Consider the following 24,707-nt stretch of genomic DNA (forward strand, 5'->3'; position numbering starts at 1 on the left):
TCAGCAGCCATTGACAACAAAGTTGTTGAAGCCTTGGAACACTACTTATTGAGGTTTTTACTCCTTTTATTGCTAATCTCTTGCTCTAAGACTCAAGCATAAGTACTAAGAGGACAGACTGGAAGAGAGAGTAAGAAAAGCATTCTTTTATACCACACAATTGTACCACACATTGTCTTATACCAAAACAATATAATTTGACTCCCTTTCCTTAGGATGTTCTTTCATGGAAGATTTGCATGGACATTCTTCTTATAGTTTCCCAGACATATGCAGTTATGCCTTACTACTTAGGGCAGAGATTGCTTAGGCACATGGTAGGATCCATACTATTGTGTTTTAGGAAAGTCATTACCAAGTTTTGAAATTCATCTGGCTTAATAAGTGAGTTAAAAGTAAAGGCTCATACCTGTAGTCCCAGCACTTTAGGAGGCTGAAGGGGGTGGATCACCTGAGGCAGGTGGATTACTTGAGGTCAGGAGTTCGAGACTGGCATGGCCAACATGGTGAAACCCCATCTCTACAAAAATACAAAAAGTAACCAGGCATGATGACGCATGCCTGTAATCCCAGCTGCTCAGGAGACTGAGGCAGGAGAATCACTTGAACCTGGGAGGCGGAGGTTGCAGTGAGCCAACATCGTGCCACTGCACTTCAGCCTGGACGACAGGGCAAGACTCTGTCTCAAAAAAAAAAAAAAAAATATGTTTTTTCTTTATATAATTTTCTTTAAGGTGCTTGGCTGCTTTATTAAGATCTTATAATTTCAAATTAAATATTATTATTATTATTTTTAGAGACAGGGTCTTGCTCTGTCACCCAGGCTGGAGTGCAATGGCGTGAGCATAGCCTCCTGCAGCCTTGAACTCTTGGGTTCAAGTGATCCTCCTGCCTCAGCCTCTTGAGTCTATAGGACTGCAAGGCACACATCACCATTGCCTGGCTTAAATATTATTTTATTTTAATAATTTCAACTGAAAATAATTCCAAAATGAAAGCAAGGGATTTTAAAATAAATTTATCTTTTATGTTTTAGAATGTGCTACTCTTCATAATATAATTAAAGGGCTACAACAGACCATTGAATGTCAACAGAATTTGAAAGGTAAGTTAGAAAAAAAAGTAAAATCTAAAAAAGCATTGTTTATTTGAGCACCTTTAAAAATGGGAAGCTTTTACATTGTTGATAATAAGTTTCAATTTATCAGCTAAAAGTGGACATCTTACTACTTAAAAATACTTTCCTAGATGATTATGAAATAAGAAATGCTATGCTGAACAGAACAATTCAGTCATGTTCTGATAGTGACATAAAGGGATGTTTCATATAGGTCATATAGTTATTACCTTAAAAAGTTTAGAAATCGATTTATTCTCAGTAGCATTGTTGGTCTTTAATAACCCTGTGTTCAGTTTTGAAGAGTGGGTATTACTAGTTAAACCATAATTTTTTATTTAAACCACAGTGATAGTTTACCATTTAATTTTTTTGTCATAGACTAAGACTGTATTTGTGTAAATGAAGTCAACACATTCAGCTTATCTTATTTTTAACAAACATTTTAATCAAACAGGCCTACCATTCACAAAACAGACCAACCAAGTATTTTGTGCTGTTCTGACTCAGCTGTGATGGCTGAGATTTTTTTCTGCTATATCAGAGATTAAACTAAATTGCCTTAAAGGCCCCTTCCACATAAAACTCACATCAAATAAGCATTTCTCATCTTAGACCTCTGCCTTTATTTTAAAACAAGCACCTTATATATGTGAGATAAAATATTGATCTTATATGAGATTCTTGTAATTTGGAGTGTTAAAAAAGGGCACTCGTGCTCCTATTTCAATGCCAGGGCTCAAAACAACTTTTCCCTTCCTTGTGACTAAAATACCACACCCAGCTGGGTTCTCTAATCTGTTCCATGATCTACATGTCTGTTTTTTTTTTTTTTTTAACAGTGCTATACTGTTCTGATTATTGTAGCTCCATAATATATTTTGAAATTAGGTAGTGCAATGGCTCCAGGTTTGTCCTTTTTACTCAAGATTTCTTGGGCTATTTGAGGTCTTTTGTGATTCCATATTAATTTTAAGATTGTTATGTCTACTTCTGGAAAGAATGTCATTGGCATTTTGATAGCGATTGCAGTAAATATGCAGATCATTTTAGATAGTATGGACATTTTAACAATATTTTAACAATTTTAACAATAGTAATTTTAACAATATTAATTCTAATCTATTTATCTGTGTCTTCTTTCATTTCCTTCATCAATGTTTTATTACTTTCAGGGTACAAGATTCTCACCTTCTTCGGTTAATTCTTAAGTATTTTTATTGCCATTGTTAATAGGATTGGTTCTTAATTTCCTTTCCAGATATTTTGTACTTTGTATATAGAAATGTGATCGATTTTTGTATGTTGATTTTGTGTAGTGCAACTTTACTGAATCTGTTTCTTAGTTCTAATAGGTTTTCTAAGTATATAGTCATGTCATCTGAGAATAGAGATAATTTTCTTCTCTTCTGATTTGGATGCCCTTTATGTCTTTCTCTTTCCTAATTGCTCTGTCTAGGATTTCCAGCAAATATGTTGAAAAGAAGTGGCAAAAATGCTAAACACATTCCTGAACAATCAAGTCAAAGAATAAACCAAAGGAATTTTTAAAACATCTGAGACAAATGAAAACACAACATACCAAAACCTATAGAATACAGCAAAAGACATTTTAATGGGGAAGTTTATGGCTGTAAAGCCTAAATTTAAAAGGAAAAAATATATATCCAATAAGTAATCTATCTTTACGCCTCGACGACACAGTAAATAAAAGCAGAAATGAAAGAGAAACCTATACAACTGTTGTCTTGGGGGGGGGTGAGGAGGATAATAAGGGACTATTAAGAGAAACTATATGCCAACAAACTGGAAAACCTAGAATGAATAGTCAAATACGTAGGAACATACAACCTGCCAAAACTAAATCAGAAATAATCAGAACACACAATAACAAATAAGGAGATTGAGTAAATAATAAAAAATCTCCCACCAAAAAAAGCCCAGGATGAGGTGGCTTCATGGGGAATTCTATTAAACACTCAGAGAAAAAGTAATACCAATTTTTCTTAAACTCTTTCAAACAATAAAAGCAAAGGGAACACTTCCAAACTCATCTATGAGGCCAGCATCACCCTGACACCAAAATTAGACAAAGACACTGCAAGGAAAGAAAATTACATCCCAATATTCCTGATAAACACAGACTCAAAAATCCTCAATAAAATACTATCAAATAAAATTCAACAGCCCATTAAAAAGATCATATATCCTAACCAAGTGGGATTTATCCCTGAGATGCAAGTATGGTTCTGTATACACAGATCAATCAATGTGATACACCATGTGATTTCTATTTATTATCAAAATGAGTAGGAAAATAAACACATGAACACCTCAATAGATACAGAAAAAACATTTGACAAAATTCAACATCCACTGATGAATTAAAACTCTCACAAAATAAGTATACATAGAGAAGATAATAGGCATGGAAGGATCTTGCCTTAACACAATAAAGGCCGTAAATGAAAAGCTCACAGCTAACATCATAAAGAATGGGAGAAAACAAAAAACTTTCTCTTTAAGATCCAGTACAAAGCAAGTACAAGTTTTTAAACAATCATTCTTGGCCAGGCGCTGTGGCTCACGCCTGCAATCCATATCCCGGCCAACATGGTGAAACCCCGCCTCTACTAAAAAAAAATACAAAAATTAGCTGGGTGTGGTGGCGCTTGCCTGTAATCCCAGCTACTCAAGAGGCTAAGGCAGGAGAATCACTTGAATCAAGGAGCTGGAGATTGCAGTGAGCCGAGATCACGCCACTGCACTCCAGCCTGGCCACAGAACAAGACTCTGTCTCAAACAATAAAAAAATAAAATAGCCATTCTTAAAAATGAATATTGTATGATGACTCTTGCAAATAAATGATGATTCATTGAGTTCACTTTCCCAATGCTTTTACAAGCCTTGATTGAGCAAGGTGATAGATAAGAACTATCTATATTTGACCATTTTCATCCAATTGATTGCCAAGATAGTATGATTAATCTGCTTATTTAAGCTACCCAGTGGTTTCCTTTCCAATAGCTCTTTTCTCTCCTTAGTAGGAAACTGTTTTGCATTTTCAGACATTCACCCTTTATTCACTTAACCATATGCCTCAGGGAACGCTGATTGCATCCAAACTCCAAGGGAGTTCTTTTGGAATAATTTTCCTCTCTCCCAAGAGATGGACTGTGTTGTTCTGGTTGTTATAAGACTGTATATAATGCCTAAAATTGTTGCAGATTTCTTGTTTCTAGTCTAAAACTCATGCCAGCAGGATGATTTTGGAGGACAGCAAGAAAAGTAAACTAAAAGGATCTGGTTTTTTGGTAACATTATTGAGCCGATTAATCAATTACCCTTTGGGTTTAAGAAACTTTTCAGTTACAATGAGAGAAATGCTACCTTCCTTTAGTCTTATCAATGAATCTTTCCAGTAGGGACTTAAGGATTATGTAAAAGATAATTCAATGAGATGTAGAAAAAATTGCAATTCTTATTTATCTTTATTTTTATCTGAAAATTCAAAGCCAATCATCTTACAAAAATTTAATAACTAGGATAATATTCCTTTTTCTATGTGTAAGTTAATTATATGTCACGCGTGATACACAAGGTTCTTCTTTCTCTGAGGAGAATGGGAGTTCTAAAACTGAACAATTGCATGTCTGCTTTTCCCCCTAATTTCAGTGTATGGCCATGTAGTACAGTTTATGTGTATCTGGATAAGAGGATTAATAGATAAAAGTAGCTAGTTCTAATCAAACTAATCCTTCCAAAATGGACAAATAGTTTTAAAAAATAAAACATATATTGAGGACAATAATAATTACAATAATGCAAGCACAAGCCAACAATAAGAAATTATCAGAGCTGTCACTTCTCCTACCCCCATACAAGCTCTTTATCAGACATATTAAGTTAAAAAGTAATCAAAGTCTATTAGACTTGATAAAATGTCAGCCAGCAGTGGCCAATTAACTGATTTTGGAAAATTAATTTACGGAAAAACCATTGTATCTTTAGAAATGGTTCCACCATTAAGCAACTTCAGGGCTAAAAATGTGTCACTTTTAAGTATTCTCACTTGCACATAAAACTTGGAAATAGAATTCTAACTTTAATGAAAATCCTTCAAATGCACCTCATGTTTCTGGTAAAACGTATAAGGATCTCGGAAGCTGTCATTCCCTGCTAACAACAAGTAATACATTGAGCAAACTGAAAAATCAACAATTCTTAGATTCTTTTGATCACAGAAGTGAGGTCACAGGACAGATTGATGCACCTAAAATTGGAGACAGGGAGGCAGATTCAGAAAATCACAACTTACAAGAACAGAAACCTCCCTGTTTGTCAGGCTGGGAAACCCTAAAATGTAATTTTGATGAATTGCAGGAGGCTCACTGTGGTCAAGTCTAAGAGATTAAAAATTTCAGGGGACCCAAGCCCCTACAGTTTTGTAAGTTTTACCTGTAAGAGCTCTACTAAGATCTCATAGTTAAGATATGGGAAAAATCCCTCATGTTGTTGGCCAGAGAGGAAAAGTAACCATTTTGAAATAATCGACAGCTTCTGGTCTTAAGAAAGCCTGACTCAAAAGAAGCTGTTTTATCTGAACCTAAACTACTGGGGTTTTAGCCAAGGATAAGCTGCCTTAGGGGAGGAAAATATCCTATTTCAGCTCCCCCTAGCCTTGCCAACTCCAGCCCACTCTAGTCATCCCATCTCACCAAAGGGGAGAGGGACTGAGAAGCATGTGGGTAACTCACAGTCCAAAGACACAGGCTTACTGAAAGACTGAGACCTAATCATAGAACTATACAATGCTTCTCCTTCCCCAACACCTTACCATCAAATCACTAAAGGCCTGTTTACTGGTGCTTGGTCTCCAGCTTTGTACAAAAAATTACAAGGCACATTAAAAAAAAAAAAAGTAAACAGTTTGAAGAGCCAGAGAGAGCATCAAAACCAGACACAGAAATGGCAGGGATATTGGAATTATTAGACCAGAAATTTTTTAAAAACTATGGTTAATATGCTAAAGGCTCTAAACACAAATGAAGAATGCCTTTGTTGGACTCATTAGTAGACTAGACATAGCCTAATGAAAAGAATTTTTCAGTATCAGGAAAGACTCTCTAAGCTTGAGAATATGTCAATAGTAACTTCCAAAACTGAAAAGAAAAAAAAAAAAAGACTAGGAAAAAAGTAACAAAATATTCAAAAACTGTGTAATAACTACAAAAGCTGTAACAAACATTTAATGGGAATACCAGAAGGAAAATAAAGAAAGAAAGGAACAGAAGAAGCATCAGAAGCAATAATGACTGAGAATTTCCCCTAATTAATATCAGATACCAAACCACAGATCCAGGAAGCTCAGTGAACACCAAACAGGGTAAATGCTCAAAAAACTACCCATAGGTATGTCATATTCAAACTGTAGAAAATAGAAAACAAAGAAAAAATTTTGAAACAAGAGTGAGGAAAATTCTTTGCCTATAGAGGACCGACCAAAGGTAAGAATTATACCCAGCTTCTTCTCAGGAACCATGCAAGCAGTAAAGGAGTAGAGTGAAATATTTAAAGTGCTGAGAGAGATAGAATAAAACGCCAACCAATAATTCTGCATCCTGCAAACTTATTGTCCAGAAAGGAAAAATAAAGTCTTTCTTAGACAAACAAAAATTGAGAGTATTTGTTGCAAGTATACCAGCCTTGCAGGAAGTGATGAAAGAGGAGAGAAGCAAAATGATATAGGCCAGAAACTTGGATATACATAGAAAGGAAGAACATTACAGAAGGAATAAGTGAAGGTAAAATAAAAACTTTTATTTTTCTTATTCTCAATTGATCTAAAAGATAACAGTTATTCAAAATATAGCAACAATGTATTATTAAGTAATTATAGCTTATGCATAAGTGAAATGTATGACATCAGTGACATAAAGAATGAGAGGAAGGAATTATGAATACTTTAGTATAAAAGACTTGTACTACCTGAGAAGCAGTATAATGGATTTGAAAGTGGACCTGAATTCATTGTAAATGTATATTGCAAACTCTAGGACAATCACTAAAAAAACTAAAAATTGAAGTATAACGGATTTGCTAAAAAAGAAGAGAAAATGAAATCACATAAAATACTCAAAATCACAAAAGGCAGAAAAGGAATAGAAGACAAACATAGGATCAAAGAACAAGGTCTATGAATACAAAACAGTAACAAATACGGTAGATATTAATCCAACTTTATCAAAAAGCACTTTGAAAATCAATAGCCTAATACACAGTTTACAAGACAGAGATTATCAGAGTGGATCAAAAAACATTACCCAACTATATGCTTTCTACAAAAAAAGTCTACTTTAAATATAAAGGCACATATAGATTAAAAGCTAAGGGCTGGAGAAAGATATGCCGTGCTAACATTAAGAACACTAGAGTATCTATATTCATTTCAAACAGCAGATTTTAGAGCATGAAAAATTATCCAGGACAAAAAGGGGTATTACATAATGATAAAAGGATTAATTCTCCAAGAAGATATAAAATTATTTTATATATGCATCTAGCAAAGGCATCAAAAATATGTGAGTCAAAGATTGATAGAACTGGAAGGAGAAATAGAGGACTCCACTATTGTAGTTGAAGATTTCAACATTCTTCTATCAGGAAATCAGTAAGGACACAGTTGGAATCAACAATACCATCAATCAATTGACTATAATGGACATCTATAGACTATTTCATCCAACAACAGCAGAATACACATTCTCCTCAAACTTAGTGAATACTCACCAAGATAGATCCCATTGTGGCTTATAAAACACACCTTAACAAATTCGAAAGACCAGAAATCATACGGTGTCTGCTGTCAGGCCACAATGGAATTACAGTAGACATCAAAAACAGAAAGATAGATGAAAAATCTGAAAATATATGCAGATTAAAGAATACTTTTAAATAATACAGTGGTCAAAAAATAAATATCAACAAATTTTAAAATATTTTGAACTAAATAAAACTGAAAATACAATTTATTAAAATTTGTGAAATGCAGCAAAAACAGTGCTTTCAGAGAAATTTGTAGTATTAAATTGTGTATATGAGAAGACAAGAAAAAGCTAAAATTAATTTAAGCTTCCAATGTAGGAAATAAGAAAAAGGAGAACAAATTAAATCCAAAGTAAGTAAAAAAAGAAATAATAATAAAGCAGAAATTAGTAAAATTGAAAACAAGAAATTAATAGAGAGCAATGAAACTAAAAGCTGTTTTTTTGAAAAGATCAATAAAATTGACAAGTCTCTAGCCAGATGAACTAAGGAAATAGGAGAGATTACACAAGTAATAATATCAGAAATGAAAGAAAGGACATCACTACAAATGTCATGTTCATTAAGAGGATAATAAAGGAGACCAGCCTGGCCAGCATGGTGAAACCCCATCTCTACTAAAAATACAAAAATTAGCCAGGCGTGTTGGTACGCGCCTGTAATCCCAGCTACTCAGGGGCACAGGAAGGAGAATAGCTTGAACCTGGGAGACGGAGGTTGCAGGGATCCAAGATCGCACCATAGCACTCCAGCCTGGGGGACAAGAGCGAGACTTCATCTCAATACTTAAAAAAAAAAAAAAAAAAAAAAAAAGAAGAGGATAATAAAGGAATACTCTGAATAAATGACAACCTATGTGAAATGGACTAATTTCTTGAAAGACACAATCTGGCAAACTGAAGCCGTCATCAATATTAAGATTTGTATTAAATATGACTCTTAAAAATGTAACACTTTCCTATCATTTTCTCATCACAACCTTTGAAAACTAATTGATTTTAGATTTTTACTTAATTTTAATACTTTGATATAATATCCCTGCAAGTTTTATATGTGGACCCTGTTTCCAAGGCTCCTCTCAAGCCTTCCTAAAGCATTGTTCAGATAATGTCAAAAATCTTTACTGATTTGTCGTTGTTTTGTTTAGCTAATTCTTAGTTTTGTTTATAGTCAAGGTTTTAATTTTAATACTGTGATTTAATACCTCTGCAATAGTTTCATAAGTGGACTCTGTTTCCAAGGCTCCTCTCAATGTTACTCTACTACAAAAGAAACCTTCCTAAAAGCAGATAATGTCAAAAATCTTTACTGATTTGTTGTTTTGTTTAACTACTTCTTGGTTGTGTTTATAGTTAAGGTTGTAGAGGAGAAATTGTAATAGGATGTCTAGTGAGGCTTTTCCTGTTTACCTGGAATTAGTGACTAGGGCCCATGCCACAATTAACAATAAAATAGCTACATATTTCCATATTCTGATGACATCTGCTAAAAGGTTGCCAAATGTTGGAGTGAGTCCAGACTCTGCATATATTTGCTACAAGCACCTAAAGGACTGGAACCTCGAGGTTAAATAGAGAATTTTTTGCCTCTCCTTATTTCTTGTATCCATCCCCCAAGAAATGACCCAGAGGAAAGACAGGGAAGAGCAACTAAGGAGCAAACTAAGACTTCTTTCCCACCTCTATTGACTCTTTTTTTTTTTTTTTTTGAGACGGAGTCTTGCTCTGTCGCCTGGGCTGGAGTGCAGTGGCCAGATCTCAGCTCACTGCAAGCTCCGCCTCCCGGGTTTGCGCCATTCTCCTGCCTCAGCCTCCCGAGTAGCTGGGACTACAGGCGCCCGCCACCTCGCCGGGCTAGTTTTTTGTATTTTTTAGTAGAGACGGGGTTTCACCGTATTAGCCAGGATGGTCTCGATCTCCTGACCTCGTGATCCGCCCGTCTCGGCCTCCCAAAGTGCTGGGATTACAGGCTTGAGCCACCGCGCCCGGCCTATTGACTCTTTACAGCTACTGATCTAGCCAGTTGGATAAGGATCATGAAAACTTTCAATCAAATAGGAAATTACAGTTTTAAATTGACCTGGATGTTTAGTAATCAAAATTAATCACAGGGTTTTTAAAATTTGTTTAAAATATTATTAAAGTATTGTTTTCAGTTACCCAAACCAGAAACCTAAAAAGAAAAGCTCCCCCTTTCTCTTTTACCTCCTTTAACTAAAGGATCACTAAATTCCTAGGTAATTCTATCATCTAAATAATAATTCTCCTCATTGCTTCCTTTTTTCCATACTGCCACTGATGTAATTTAGGTTCCTGTTATCTCTTACTTGAGGTATACTTAGTGATATCCATTCCTCTAGGATCAAAACCCTCTCATTCATCATCCACATTGCCGGATAATCGTTTTAGCATGTAACTCTCATTATTTCACTTCTGCACTGTTCAAAATTCTTTGGTGACTCCCTGTAACCTGTAAAACCAAAATCCAAAATTGTTTATCTAGAATATGTCTACCTAGTGATGGAATCCCAACGTATATAGCAGCTCCTGCTCATACTTTACACTTCAACAATACCGTACTTGAATTGTAGTTTTTCCAAACTGTATTCACTCAAGCCCATGGTCTTCTGTGAAATTTTCTGTATTTAGAATGCTCTTTCTTAACATGGGGTAAGCCTATCACTTAAATCTCATCTCAAGTAGCTTTTCTTCTCCTTTCCTGACTTCAAGCTGCCCTAGGTTTTCTTTTTGCAGGTTCCTGTAATATTTCCGATATACTGCCATTAAAGAGTAATTATCATAGCATATTATAACTACTAACACATTTGACTCAGCAGTAGGCTGTAAGTTCTTTGAAGAGCAATAACTGTTTTCACTTTCATATTTTCAGTGTCTAGCGTGGTGCCTGATGTGTAGCAGCTGCTGGATGCATGTTTGTTGAATGCATACATAATGGAAGCTAAAATGCTAAACATATTTTCGTATTAATTGGAAAGTGCTATATATTATGATGTTCTTTGATTATTCTTACACAGGTGAAAATGAACAACTAAAAATAAGTGCTGATCTTATAAAAGAGAAGTTGAAGTCTCATGAACAGGTGAGTTTATGTATCATTCTATTCAGTCAAGTCCCTGTGGAGATTTATCTTTTCAAATTAGGGCAAAAAAAGAGGTTTTTAAATTAATAAACACAGCCAAGTATTTGTGGGTATGGGTGTGTGTGGAGATATGCGTATATATGCCAAAATCTGTAGTAAATGACAATTTGTTTTCAAAGCAATACAAATTTTAAGAGTTTTATTTTTACAAAATATAATGTACTAACATATAACATGCATAACTTTTTCTTTCTACCAAAAAGAGATGCGGTTATTTTGCTATATATTTTTCAATTATGTTAATAGAGTTTTTACTCTAGTAAACTCTATTTGTTACTACCTGTGAACTTTTTTATTATAATGTAAATGAATCTGTACTCTTTATGATTTGGGTAATCATTACACCATTCAAATACAGGGGGCATTTCATGTGGATCACAAATTATTTATCTCCCAGGAGCCACCATAACCTCTGATATTTTTCCTTGTCTCCTGTAGGAACAGTGCAGTGACAGCAGTTGTAGAACACATGAACAGTGTCTAAAAAGCATAAAAGATGCTAAATAAATGTCAGTTCCCTCTACTCTTTGAGAGGTTCATTATACTACCTCATCGCTCAAGAGCTAATATGTCAAATTCTAGCAGACAAAAGATCCTCAAAACTCAATTTGAATCTACAGGAGCCTTGAAGAATCTTCTCTAAATTCAGTCTGGTTCCTCATCTGAGGACCCTCTGAAGAAACCTGCCCAGAACTTCTGGTTAATACTCTACAGTAATAAGTAGCATTCTGGCTATGCTCTTAGAAAATGTAGTTTTTCATCACCAATTTTGAGATAGTTTTTAAGTATTTCTGGAATGAATCCTACCCTTTCTCCCCCTTTCTTGTCCATTTTCCCTTTATTTTTTCCCAATCCCTTTCATATATTGACTCTAGATCTCAACAATAGATGCTAAAGTCAGATTGTAATTGAGGTGGGGAACCAGGGAGAGAAAATTTTACCACTTTCCTTTCTAAAACTTCAAGCACTAGGATACTGCTTTGTCATATCATAGGAATGTTTGGAGGGGAAGAAATTAAAGAGAAAACATCACAATCCGAGAGTCTGAATTTCTTACTTAGGGGTTGTTCAAAGCAAACTATGACAGTGCAGATTTGCTAATTCAAAACCTCTGAACACATCTAAAATTCTCCATTGTTCATGAAGAACAACTCCCCAGGAACAAACTCAGGAGGTACTCCATAGCAGTATTTGTGAGAGTAGAAGGATTTTGCAACTTGTATAGAGAGAATCATTGTTTTATATATCAAGAGTGAAACTAGAGGTTATTCCTTGGAATTTAAAGTTCAGAGAAAGCATATGAAAAGAAGACAATCAATTGTAACCTATTAGGGATTAGTCTCCTTAGAAAAATGAAAAGATTACATTTTTTAGGAATGGCACAGGCTAAAATAAAAGAGAAGATCTAGTGAGATACAGCTTGACTTAACCCAGATAGAATAGTCTTCATGCCTGGAGGCTGGAATGCAAATCCTGGGTCTTACCGAATTACTGCATGCATTCCACTTTACTGGTGACATCTTCCTGTGGCAAAAATCAGTGGAGAATAGAAAGGTGCATAGGTTTGTCTCTTGTGGTTTCTCAGAACAGGAACAGCTTAGTGCACACAGTTGTCAGTAGTTTATAAAAGCTACTCTGTAGTTGCCCATCTAGAAATCTAGATACATAGAAAATGGCAATTTGTGGGATTGCCCACTGGGTTCACCTGCCCAGTTTTAATCAGAGCCAAGAAGTTGAATACCTTTGTCCATTCCTACAAGTTTTCTGGCAGGATAAGTAGAACAAACAGGAATCCATACTAAATCTCTTGAACTGAGATAATATGGAGGAAAGTATGCCTATTTTTAATAGTAGGCATAGAAGCCAGTGTGTCTTGACCTGTTTAAAATTTTTTAACCTCCTCAGTACCATGAAATATCTATTAATAGCTATGAATCCTCACTGAGAAAAATGCACACACACACACACACACAGATAAATACGTGTATAATTTTACATTAAATTTTGGAAGTTGATCAAAAGCCTAATCACGGGGTCCAGGTTAAGAGTTCTGACCTAAGTAATTCTTATTGGCACTCCCATTCATTCAAGAAATATATATCAAGATATATGTGTGTATATATATATACATGTATTTGCACACAATGAGTTGGCAATACAATGGTAAGCCCCAGCTTTTAGGTATTAGAGGCTTTTATTGATCTCTTGCCTTTATTATTGTCTTTTTACTACTATCATACTTAACTTTTATTCTTCCTACTTTCCTTTTCTCTTGCCTACATTTTAGGTCTCTGAATAATTTCTTCATGTAGGATCATACTCCTGGTAAAGTTGTAAAATTTATCTTCACAATTGTAGTAAAATAACTGTCTTCCATCACCACTCTCAATGCTCCTCTCCCTGTTCTTAGCATAATAAATCACCCCTATCCTTCAACAACCTCAGAAGCTAATCTCAGGCAGCTGTCAAGCACTTTGCAAATCCCAAATTCATCTTTCTCTCTATGCCTCCTCATAAAACATACCCTTACCACATGTAATGCCTAATCGTGCTTTGGGAATTAGGAATATTTATATAATTTTTGGAAACAGAAGTTCAGCCTGCATTCAAAGAGACTCATCTTACATTATAGTAAGCTTGCTAGCTATTGAACAGTGCCTTTCGTTGGCTCTAATGTGTAGTTTTGGCTTGTATTGAACATGCCTTAATTCTGTAGCGGCATTTATTCATAAAATTAAATATTTTGAGCATACTTAATATTCTAAACCCTGGTGATGAGTATCCAGAAAGCAAAGACAAAAAATACATTGTTTCTGTATTATCTTTATCTTATCTCCTTGGATCAGAAATTGATATTTCTTATGGAATTCATGAAGCAGAGAGTAGAGTGGTGGTTAGGCTGTGGTGGAGGGGGCAATTGGGGAAACGTTGATGAAAGGATAAAAATTTTAGTTGGAAAGGAGGAATAGACTCAGGAGAGCTATTATACAATTTGGTGATTGTTATCAATAACGATGTATCATATACTTCAAAATTGCTAAGAGAGTAGTGTTTTAATGTTCTCACCACAAAAAAGTGATAAATATGTGAGATATTTAACATATATTTAACATATCCATAATATAGATATGTTAATTGACTTGAGTTAGACATTCCACAATGTATACATATATTAAAACATCATGTTGTACATCATAAATATAATTTTTAATTTTCAAATTAAAATTTTAATTTTTTTTTTTTGAGACGGAGTCTCGCTCTGTCACCCAGGCTGGAGTGCAATGGTGCCATCTTGGCTCACTGCAAGCTCCAGGGCCTCCCAGGTTCACGCCATTCTCCTGCCTCAGCCTCCCAAGTAGCAGGGACTACAGATGCCCACCACCATGCCCGGCTAATATTTTTTGGATTTTTATTAGAGACGGGGTTTCACCGTGTTAGCCAGGATGGTCTCAATCTCCTGACCTCGTGATCCACCTGCCTCAGCCTCCCAAAGTGCTGGGATTACAGGTGTGAGCCACTGCGCCCAGCCAAAAATGTAAATTTAAATTGAAAAATAAATACTTTATACATATAAAAAATGAAATAAAATGGGTCTATCCAAAGCTGATTATTCAAACAATGAACAATTTTTTCCTTGTAGATATGATAACTTTTAATTATTAGAAAGGTGAAATTGTTCATTTATATTACATTTATAGTACCTTTTTTAAAAGTAATATAAGTGGAGAATTTTTAAAGTATTTAAAAAGTAATATGAATGGAGAATTTCACCTTTCTAGGAATCAAAAGTTATATACACATATTTACATTTTAAAAATTAATATATATTTTAATCTTTAGGAATATAAGAATAATATTGTCAAACTTGTAAGTGAAATGAAAATCAAAGAGGAGGGATATAAGACAGAAATAAGCAAACTTTATCAGGACATGCAGAAAAAAGGTAAGTTTAAAATAAACCTGCTTTTTTGTTATAGATTCAAGGGATATAATGTGCAGGTTTGTTGCATGAGTATATTGTGTAATGCTGGTGTTTGGGCTTCTAGTGAACTCATCAATTATATAGTGAACATAACTCATGGTAGGTCATTTTTCAACCCTCACCCCTCCCACCCTCCCTTCTTTTGGAGTTCCCAGTGTCTATGGTTTCTATCTTTATGTCCATGAGTATCCATTGTTTAGCTCCCACTTATAAGTGAGTACATGCAGTATTTGACTTTCTGTTTCTGAGTTATTTCACTTGGAATGATGTCCTCCAGCTCCAACCATGTTGGCAAATAATTCAGTTTTATTCTTTTTTATGACTGCATAGTATTTCGTGGTGTATATATACCACATTTTCTTTATCCAATCCATCATTGATGTGCACTTAGTTTAATTCCATGACTTTGCTATTGCGAATAGAACTGTGATAAACATGCAAGTACAAATATCTTTTTGATAAAACAATTTATTTTCCTTTGGATAGATACCCAATAGTAGGATTACTGGGTTGAACAGTAATTCTATTTTTAGTTAATTGAGAAATCTTTGTAATGTTTTCCATAGGGGCAAAACTAATTTACATTCCCATTAACAATGCATTGTTGTTCCCTTTACTCCACATCCCTGACAACATCTGTTATTTTTTTGACTTTTTAGTAATAGTCATTTTGACTAGTTTGAGAAGGTATCTCATTGTGGTTTTAACTTGCATTTATCTGATAATTAGTAATGTTGAACATTTTTTCATATGCTTGTCAGCTGTATGTCTTCTTTTGAGAAGTGTCTGTTCAAGTCCTTTGCCCACTTTGTAATGGGGTTGTTTTTGTCTTGTTAATTTGTTTAACTTCTTTGTACATTCTGGATATTAGTCCTTTGGTGGATACATGGCTTGCAGTTATTTTCTCCTATTCTGTAGGTTGTTTGTTTATGCTGTTGTTTCTTTTGCTCTACAGAAACTCTTGAAATCCGATTTGTCTATTTTTGGTTTTGATAAATTATTTGCCTAGGCCAATGTCCAGAAGAGTTTTTCCTATGTTTTCTTTTAGGATTTTAATAGTTTAAGGTCTTACACTTAAGTCTTTAATCAATCTTGAGTTAATTTTTTGCTTATGGTAAGGGATGGAGGTCCAGTTTAATTCTTTTTCATATGGCTAACCAGTTTTCCCAGCACCGTTTGTTTTAATAAATAGGGAATCTTTTCCCCATTGTTTATTTTTGTAGAATTTTTGAACATTAGTTTGTTGCAGGTGTGTGGCTTTATTTCTGGGTTCTTTATTCTGTTTTACAGATCTATGTTTCCATTTTTGTACTAGTACCATGCTGTTTTGGCTATTATAGCCTTGTAGAATAGTTTGAAGTAAGGGTAATGTGATGCTTCCAGCTTTGTTCTTTTTGCTTAGAATTACTTTGGCTATTCAGGCTCTGTTTTGGTTCCATATAAATTTTAAAACTGCTTTTTCGAATTATGTGAAAACTACATTGTTAATTTGATAGGAATTGAGTATGTAGATTGCTTTGGGTAGTACAGTCATTTTGATGATAATGATTCTTCCTATCCATGAGCATGGAATGTTTTTTCATTTGTTTGTGTCATCTATGATTTATATTATCAAACTGTTTTGTTCTCCTTGTAGAGGTTTTTCACCTTCTTTATTAAATGTATTTCCAGGTAATTTTGTGTGTGTATGGTAATTCTTAATGGGATTGAGTTCTTGATTTGGTTCTCAGTTTGAGTGTTGTTGGTTTATGAGAATGCCACTGATTTTGATGCATTCATTTGGTATCCTGAAACTTTACTGAAGTCATTTGTTAGGTCTAGGAGGAATATTTAGTGTTTTCTAGGTGTAGAATCTTTTAGATGAATCTTTAGGGTTTTCTAGATGTAGAATCATATTATCAGCAAACAGATATAATTGGACTTCCCCTTTTCCAATTTGGATGGCTACTATTTATTTCTTTTCCCTGATTGCTCTAACTACAGACTTTCAGTACTATGTTGAATAGGGGTGGTGACAATGGATATCTTTGTTTTGTTCCAGTTCTTAGGGGACATGCTTTCAACTTTTCCCCATTCAGTATGATGTTGGCTGTGGGTTTGTCATGTATGGCTCTTGTTATTTTGAGGTATGTTCCCTCAATGCCTATTTTTTAGGGTTTTTATTATAAAGGGTATTGGATTTTACCAAATGCTTTTTCTGCATATACTGAAACGATCATATAGTTTTTGTTTTTAATTCTGTTTGTGTAACAAATCACATTTATTGACTTGTGTATATTGAACCATCCTTGTACCCCTGAAATAAGGCCATTTGATCCTGATGAATTATCCTTTTGATGTGTTACTGGATTTTCTGTTTGCTAGTGTTTTGTTGGGGATTTCTGAATCTATTTTTATCAGGGATATTGGCCTGTTGTTTTATTTTTTATTGGGGGGGTCCTTGCTAGATTTTGGTATCAGCATGATACTGGTTTCATAGCATGAGTTAGAGAGGCCTCCCTCCTCCCCAATTTTTTGGAATAGTTTCAGTAATATTGGTACCAACTCTTCTTTGTACATCTGGTAGAATTTGGCTGGCCTGTAAATACTCTGGTCCTAGGATTTTGTTCTTGTTGTTGGTGGTATATTTTTTATTATTTATTCAATTTTATAGCACATTAATGGCCTGTTCAGAATTTCAGTTTCTTCATGGTTCAATCTCTGGAGGTTGTATGTTTCCAGGAATTTTTTCATTTGCTTTAGATTTTCTAGTTTGTGCACATAGAAATGTTCATAGTAGTCTCTGAAGATCTTTTGTCTTTCTGTGGTATTAGTTGTAATGTCAACTTTATCATTTCTGATTGTACTTATCTGGAAACTTCTGTTTCTCTCTGTTTTCCTTGGTTAATCTAGCAAGTGATCTATCACTTTTGTTTGTCCTTTCAAAAAAAACCCAGTTTTTGTCTCATTGATCCTTTGTACGGTTTTTTGGAGTTTTGTTTTCGTCTCATTTTCATTTAGTTCTGCTCAGATCTTTGTTATTTCTTTTCTTCTGCTACCTTTGAGTTTGGTTTGGTCTTGTTTTTCTAGTTCATTTAGGTGCAACATTAGGTTGTTAACGTTATATCTATCTTCTTCAGGTAGGCATTTAGTGCTATAAACTTTCCTCCTAATACTGCTTTTTCTGTATCCTAGAGGTTTTGATATGTTATGACTGCATTTTCTTTTGTTTCAAAATAAGTTTTTAATTCTGTTTTTTTGTTATTGTCTTTTACCCAAGAGTCAACCAGGAGCAAGTTTTTTGGTTTCCATATATTTGTGTGGTTTTGCAAGTTCCTTTTGGTATGGATTTCTAATTTTATTCCATTATGATCCATATATACATTTGATATAATTTTATTAAAAAATTATTGAGACTTGTCTTATGATCAAGCATATGGTCAATTTTAGAGAATGTTGTATGCACAGATGAGAAAAAAAATGTATATTCTGCAGTTGTTGAGTGGAGTGTTCTGTAGATGTCTATTAGGTTCATTTGGTCAAAAGTCCAATTTAAGTCCAGAGTTTCTTTATTATTTTTCAGCCTCCATGGTCCAGTAGACTAGTCTCCAGGCTTTTAAATTATTCCTTCTGCTTGGTCTAGTCTGTTGCTAAAACTCTCAACTGTATTTTAAAATTCCTTTAGTGAATTTTTTAATTCCAGAAGTTTTTGTTTTGTTTTGTTTTGCTTTTTAAAATGTAGCTACCTCCTCTTTCATACCCTGAATCATTTTCCTGGTTTCTCTGTGTTGGTTTTCAACTTACTCTTGGATCTCTTTGAGTTTCCTTGCAATCCATATTTTTGAATTCCTTATCTGTCAATGGGGCATTGATAACTCCACTACTATTGTATAGCTGTCTATCTATTTTCTTAGGTTTAGTAATATTCTTTTTATAGATCTGGGTATTCCAGTGTTGGGCACAGTTAAATCTGCTTGTTAAATCTTCTTGTTGAATTGAAGCCTTTATCGTTATATAATAGTAGTTACATAATTACATCTTGCTGAATTGAAGCCTTTATCATTATATAATACCCTTTTTTGTCTTTTTTCACTGTTGTTGGTTTAAAGTGTTTTAATTGATATAAGAATATCAACCCCTGTTCTTTTTCATTTTCTATTTGCATGGTAGATCTTTTGTCACCCCTTTACTTTGAACCTATGGTGTTATTACACATAGGATGTGTCTCTTGAAGTCAGTAGATGGTTTAGTCTTGTTTTATTAACCCAATTTGCCAATCTGTGTATTTTAAGTGGAATATTTAGGCTGTTTATGATTAATATTTATATGTGAGGTTTTGTTCCCATTAGACTGTTGTTAGTGAGCTTTATAGTCTCAGTTGTTTAATTGCTTTATAGGATCTGTGAACTTTGTACTTATGCGTGCTTTTATGGTAGCAAGTATTATCCTTTGGTTTCCATGTTTAAAACTCCTTTGAGCATTTCTTGTAGGTCTGGTCTGGTGATGATGAATTCCTTTAGCACTTACTTATTTGGAAAAGACTTTATTTCTCCTTCCTTGTTTGGTGGATATAAAATTCTTGGATGGTGTTTGTTTGTTTGTTTTCTTTAAGAAGGCTAAAATGAGGACCTCAGTCTCTTCTGACTTGTAAGGCTTCTGTAAGAAGTCTGCCATATAATCATTAGACTATTTAAGGTCAATGCCAAAAAAAAAAAAACCCTCAAAGGCAGCTAGAGAAAATAGCCAAATTACCTATAAATTAAATCCAATCAGGCTAACACAGTAGACTTCCTACAGAAGACTTACAAGCCAGAAGAGACTGAGGTCCTCTTTTCAGACTTCTGAACTCGAACTACTGACTTCAGGTAATCCGCCTGCCTTGGCCTCCCAAAGTGCTGGTACTACAGGCAAGAGCCACCACGCGTGGCCCTTCATCTGTATGTCTCTGGAATAGTAATTGTCCAGATATTTTTGCCATTTCCTTGTTGAGTTGTTTGACTTCTTCTTATTTAATTCTTAGTGTTCTTTGTATATTTTTGGATATAAATCCTTTATCAAATATCCATTTGCAAGTCTATGGATTGTCTTTTCATTTTCTTAACAGTATTAAAGAACATAAATTAATAACTTTGATGAAGTCCAATTTATAACTTTTGCCTTTATTGTTTGTGCTTTTTGTTGCTTTCCGAGAAGTTGTGCCTACATGGTCCTATAGCTTCCATGGACCTGCTGGCTCCCCGTGCTTGCCAAACTCAGAGCAGGTTGTGGGGTATATTTGCAGGGGCTTTCGTAGTATGGTGATGCAAAGACAGAGATCCCTTGGGCAGCAGCAGTGGCCCACAACAGGTTCACAACCAGTACAGCACCCACCATCTCAGTCCAGGCCTGAGACATACACAGGCATGTCTACATGAGCTAGCCACCTGGTTTTCTTTCCTCAGAAAGTTCCTAAATGACCACCACCAGTATTGCCCAGTGTCACAAGGGCAGAGGACCTCCTTAGTAGTTTGGCAGTCAGCAGATTGTTGCAGGAGTGAGGAAAGCCAAGAAGCACCCTCACCCTTTCCCTCTGCAGGGCTCTGAGTTCCTTTGGTGTTGATCTCTGCTAGACTCTTGCTGCCTTCGTTTTCTGCACTTTGGCTTCTTCCTGTGGGCTCTCTGACAGGTACTGGCTCTCTCCCCTCAGTTTTCCTTTCAAAACACGTCCATTCACAAGTAACTTTGATCTTTTTGAAGAGAAGTAGCATCCAACATTCCTAGGCAGCCATGTTGGCCAGGGTGGTCTTGAACTCCCGACCTCAAGTAATGTACCTGCCTCGGCCTCCCAAAGTGCTGAGATTACAGGCATGAGTCACTGCACCTGGCCCCTTGATGCATTTTAATTTGGGATTTGTACCTTCCTATATATTTATGTATGTAAATACAACATTTCTAAATTTGGTTCCTAGTATTTACACTTAATGTTATCTAATGTGAAACAGTTTGTATTATTATAAAATTAAAATTAGTATTAAATGTATAATTAATAATTTTTATGTATATGTAAAGCATATTGAATATAATTTCACTAATGAAATTTTCCTCCTTCAGTAAAGCAGATCTCATAAGCCTATGTTGAGGGTTAATTGGTTTTATATATATGGTTGTTGAAAACCTTCCTTAATGAGCCTATCTTTATGCACATCATATGCAACGATTAACTTAAAATGAGTAATAAGTTACATGTAAAACCTACATCTGTAAAATTACCAGAAGAAAGCATAAGAGATTATCTTTGTGATCTTGAGTTAGGCACAACTTCTTGGAAAGCAACAAAAAGCACAAACAATAAAGGCAAAAGTTATAAATTGGACTTCATCAAAGTTATTAATTTGTGTTCTTTAATACTGTTAAGAAAATGAAAAGACAATCCATAGACTTGCAAATGGATATTTGATAAAGGATTTGTATCCAAAAACACATAAAGAACACTAAGAATTCAATAAGAAGAAGTCAACTCAACAAGGAAATGGCAAAAATATTTGGACAGTTACTATTCCAGAGACACTCAGGTGAAGGGCCAGGCATGGTGGCTTACACCTGTAGTCCCAGCACTTTAGGAGGCCAAGGCAGGCAGATTACCTGAGGTCGGGAGTTCAAATTCAGAGACATACAGATGAAAAAATAAGCGATGAAAAGATATTCAACATAATTAGTAAGTAGGGAAATGCAAATTAAAACCTCACACCTTTTAGAACAGGTAAAGTCTTAAAAATTATCAATGCCATGTTGATAATGCCAAATGGAGCAACTGGAACTCTGAAGCATTATTAGTGGCACTATAAAATGGTACAGTCACTTTAAAAATAGTTTGGCAGTTTTTAAAAAATGCAATGAGTTAATTTGGGTCCTCTGTGAAACAGATGCCAAGACAGGATTAGACATTTGAGAAGTTTATTGGGAAAAAATTTGTGAGAGTAAATGGGAAGGGAACCAGGAGAGACTAGGTAAGCTGTCAGTCTGTAATGCAGGTTTAACCTCCGTGAGGAAGAGAAGAAAGGAAGGAATCTTGGGTAGGGAAAGTGTTAGATTGTGACATATTTCTAAAAAAGTTTCAACAAAGTTGAGCCCACTTTGCCCATTAAATGAGTTCTGCAACTTTCAGGAATAAGCTTGCCTTCGTAGCCCTATCAAGCTCAGTCATTGAGTAGGAGCAGCTCTTGAGAAGTATGACCTCAGCATAAACATGGTCATGAAAACAGTGAGCCAGTTATGCTCTCTGAAATTGGAGATCTGAAAGGTGCATTTTCATGGCTACAACACTCCACCTACTGTACTACACAGAGTTACTTCTCTACATGAGTTCATGTAGCAACTCTTCTGTAGTTCTTGTTGGCCTCTCTTCCTAAAGGGATACCTAGAAGTATTTAAGTGTTCTTCCTGGTGACCTGACCATATACTTAGCCAATGGGTTCCAGATCTCAAAACTGGGTCAGGTCTGGAAACCGAGAAAAGGATGATAATTTTTTAATTAAGGCATGTACCCTAAGCCTTGTGTTCTTCCATTTTTTATTTTTTTAAATTGTAGTACCTGTTAAGCAGAATTGGCTGTCCATCTATTAACTGTCTCTACAATTATCTGCACATCAAGTCTTTTTGGCTACTCTCCAGCCTCCCTGGTAATTTGGTAATTGTGGCCTCCTGCCTTTTGGCAGTTAAGCTCTGTCATCTGGCTTTTATTACTTTGTGGTGGAGAGGCATCCCATCCCCGTGGATATTAATGAACCTAGCTCTATGGCAACCTATTTTACTGTCAACACTGGCTTGCAAAGGAGACTGACAACTTAATTTTTTGTGATACTTTTTTACCCCTCACCAGCACATTTCTGGTGGCCTCGGCTAATAATGTGTCTTCTGGACCCTCCTGAAGAACATAATCCTTTGTAGGTTGTCTTACCTCATGTAATATATTCATACTAGCATGCCAACTTTCTACAGCCTCCTTATTTCTTTCTTTACTATCTGTCAGGCAACTCGTTTCGCTTCACTCAGCTTTGATCATCGCTTTCTTTAGAGGTTTAAGGCCACTCTAGCAGAGCATTTGCCCCATCTCCTGAGGCCCTTGCTAGGATGTTATGTCTGTTTTCCCTAAAGAGTAATGTTGAGTCAATGAATTCTTGCTTACCTAGTCTTACTTTCTATATTCTTTGATCCAGCAGCCTCAAAATCTGTTCTCGGGGTACTCACATAGCTCTTCCCAATACAACCTAAATAATTCTTGCTGATACTTTTAGATATAATCACTTGTCTCCCTTATCTCCCAGCCAAGTTATGGTGCGTCTTGACCCTAGTTATTGGCCTAGCAGCCAAAAGAGGAGATTGAGGCAGCTTCCAAGAGGAGCCTCTGCATCCTCCACCACAGGGGAATTGCTAGCTTTTACTAGGAAAGAGTGGGCCACCTTTTCAGACTCCAAGCACTTAGGGAAATCTTTAGAGCTAGCATCCTCAGAGGCATCCATCCACGTGTTTCCATTCTGTTTTTCAGGATCTTAGGTCTTTCCAACCAGGGTCCAAATGTTATCATAGTAGACCTGCTTTGACTAAGCATTTAAACATCTCTGGAGTTCTTCAAATCTATTAGATTTTTCTGTTGCTTAGCTGTGTTTAATGTTCCATTACCAGAGGTAAGAGCATGTTTGTAAGTGACCAAAGAGATCTCTCACTCTCACATTTATTCTTTAATTCTGTAACCTTTTGCTAACAGCCCTCAATTTCTCATTATCCTTTAGTAGAATGTCAGTTTAATTTAGCAGTAACCAGGTAACTCTAATGCCTTTGTGGGCATTATTTTCATCCATATTTCAAATGTCTTAATGATAATTAATGCCTTGCAAGGCATTCCCCACCACCAGGACATCTTTCCAGATTACTTCTGGTGAAATCTGTAGTAATTGTAACACCATTGTATACTAGGAACTACCAGTACTCCACATACCACTAAGGATGGCTTCTTCATTGCCCAGAGAGTGGTAAGTGAGCCAATCTTAGAACCCCATTATACCTGTTTCCTTGTGCTAGTTCAGGTCCTTAAAGAAGGAAACATCAAGATGGTATTAGACATTCAAGAGATTTATTTTGGGAGGAATGCTTATGAGAAGAAATGGGGAGAGAATTAGAGAAAGCCAGGTAAGCTGCCAATCCATAATGCAGCTCTAACGTCTGTGAAGGAAAGAGAGAAAGAAAGATTAGGTTTTTAAAAGTCTTAGGCTACAGTGCAGTCCTAAGTTAGGTAAAGCCCCTGGAGAGTCATTGATCCAAATTCACCTGTGAATGAATCCCACATCTCTCAAGAATTGGCCCCCAGTAATATTCCTTCCATACCTTGTCATTGACTAGTTGCAACCATAGAAGCATGGCCTCAGCTTAAATGTAGGAATGGATTTTAGAGTGCAGGAGCTGGGGCAAGTGATCAGTTCGGATTCCTGAGATCTGAGAGGCTCATTGTCATGGCTGCCACATAGCACACCATCTGACCCAGCATTCACACTCCTGGGTATTTACCCAAGAGAAATGAAAGCATATGTGTACACAAAGACCTGCTTGTGAATGTTTACAGCAACCTTATTCATCATGGCCCAAATCTGGAATCGAGCAAATCCATTAAC

The 24,707-nt window shown here is 35.5% G+C and overlaps 1 protein-coding gene across 1 annotated transcript in view; it reads left to right on the forward strand.

Moving 5' to 3' along the window:
• CCDC152 (coiled-coil domain containing 152) overlaps positions 1 to 24,707 on the forward strand; it is a 54,664-nt gene that overhangs the window by 23,773 nt on the left and 6,184 nt on the right. Inside the window, exons 4-6 of the mRNA XM_023216451.2 lie at positions 1,037 to 1,105; positions 10,978 to 11,042; positions 14,943 to 15,045. Of these exons, the coding sequence (XP_023072219.2) occupies positions 1,037 to 1,105; positions 10,978 to 11,042; positions 14,943 to 15,045 (237 nt within the window). The remainder of the gene's footprint in view (positions 1 to 1,036; positions 1,106 to 10,977; positions 11,043 to 14,942; positions 15,046 to 24,707) is intronic.

The sequence above is a fragment of the Piliocolobus tephrosceles genome, chromosome 4 (genome assembly GCF_002776525.5).
Source record: "Piliocolobus tephrosceles isolate RC106 chromosome 4, ASM277652v3, whole genome shotgun sequence".
Taxonomy (NCBI): Eukaryota; Metazoa; Chordata; class Mammalia; order Primates; family Cercopithecidae; genus Piliocolobus; species Piliocolobus tephrosceles.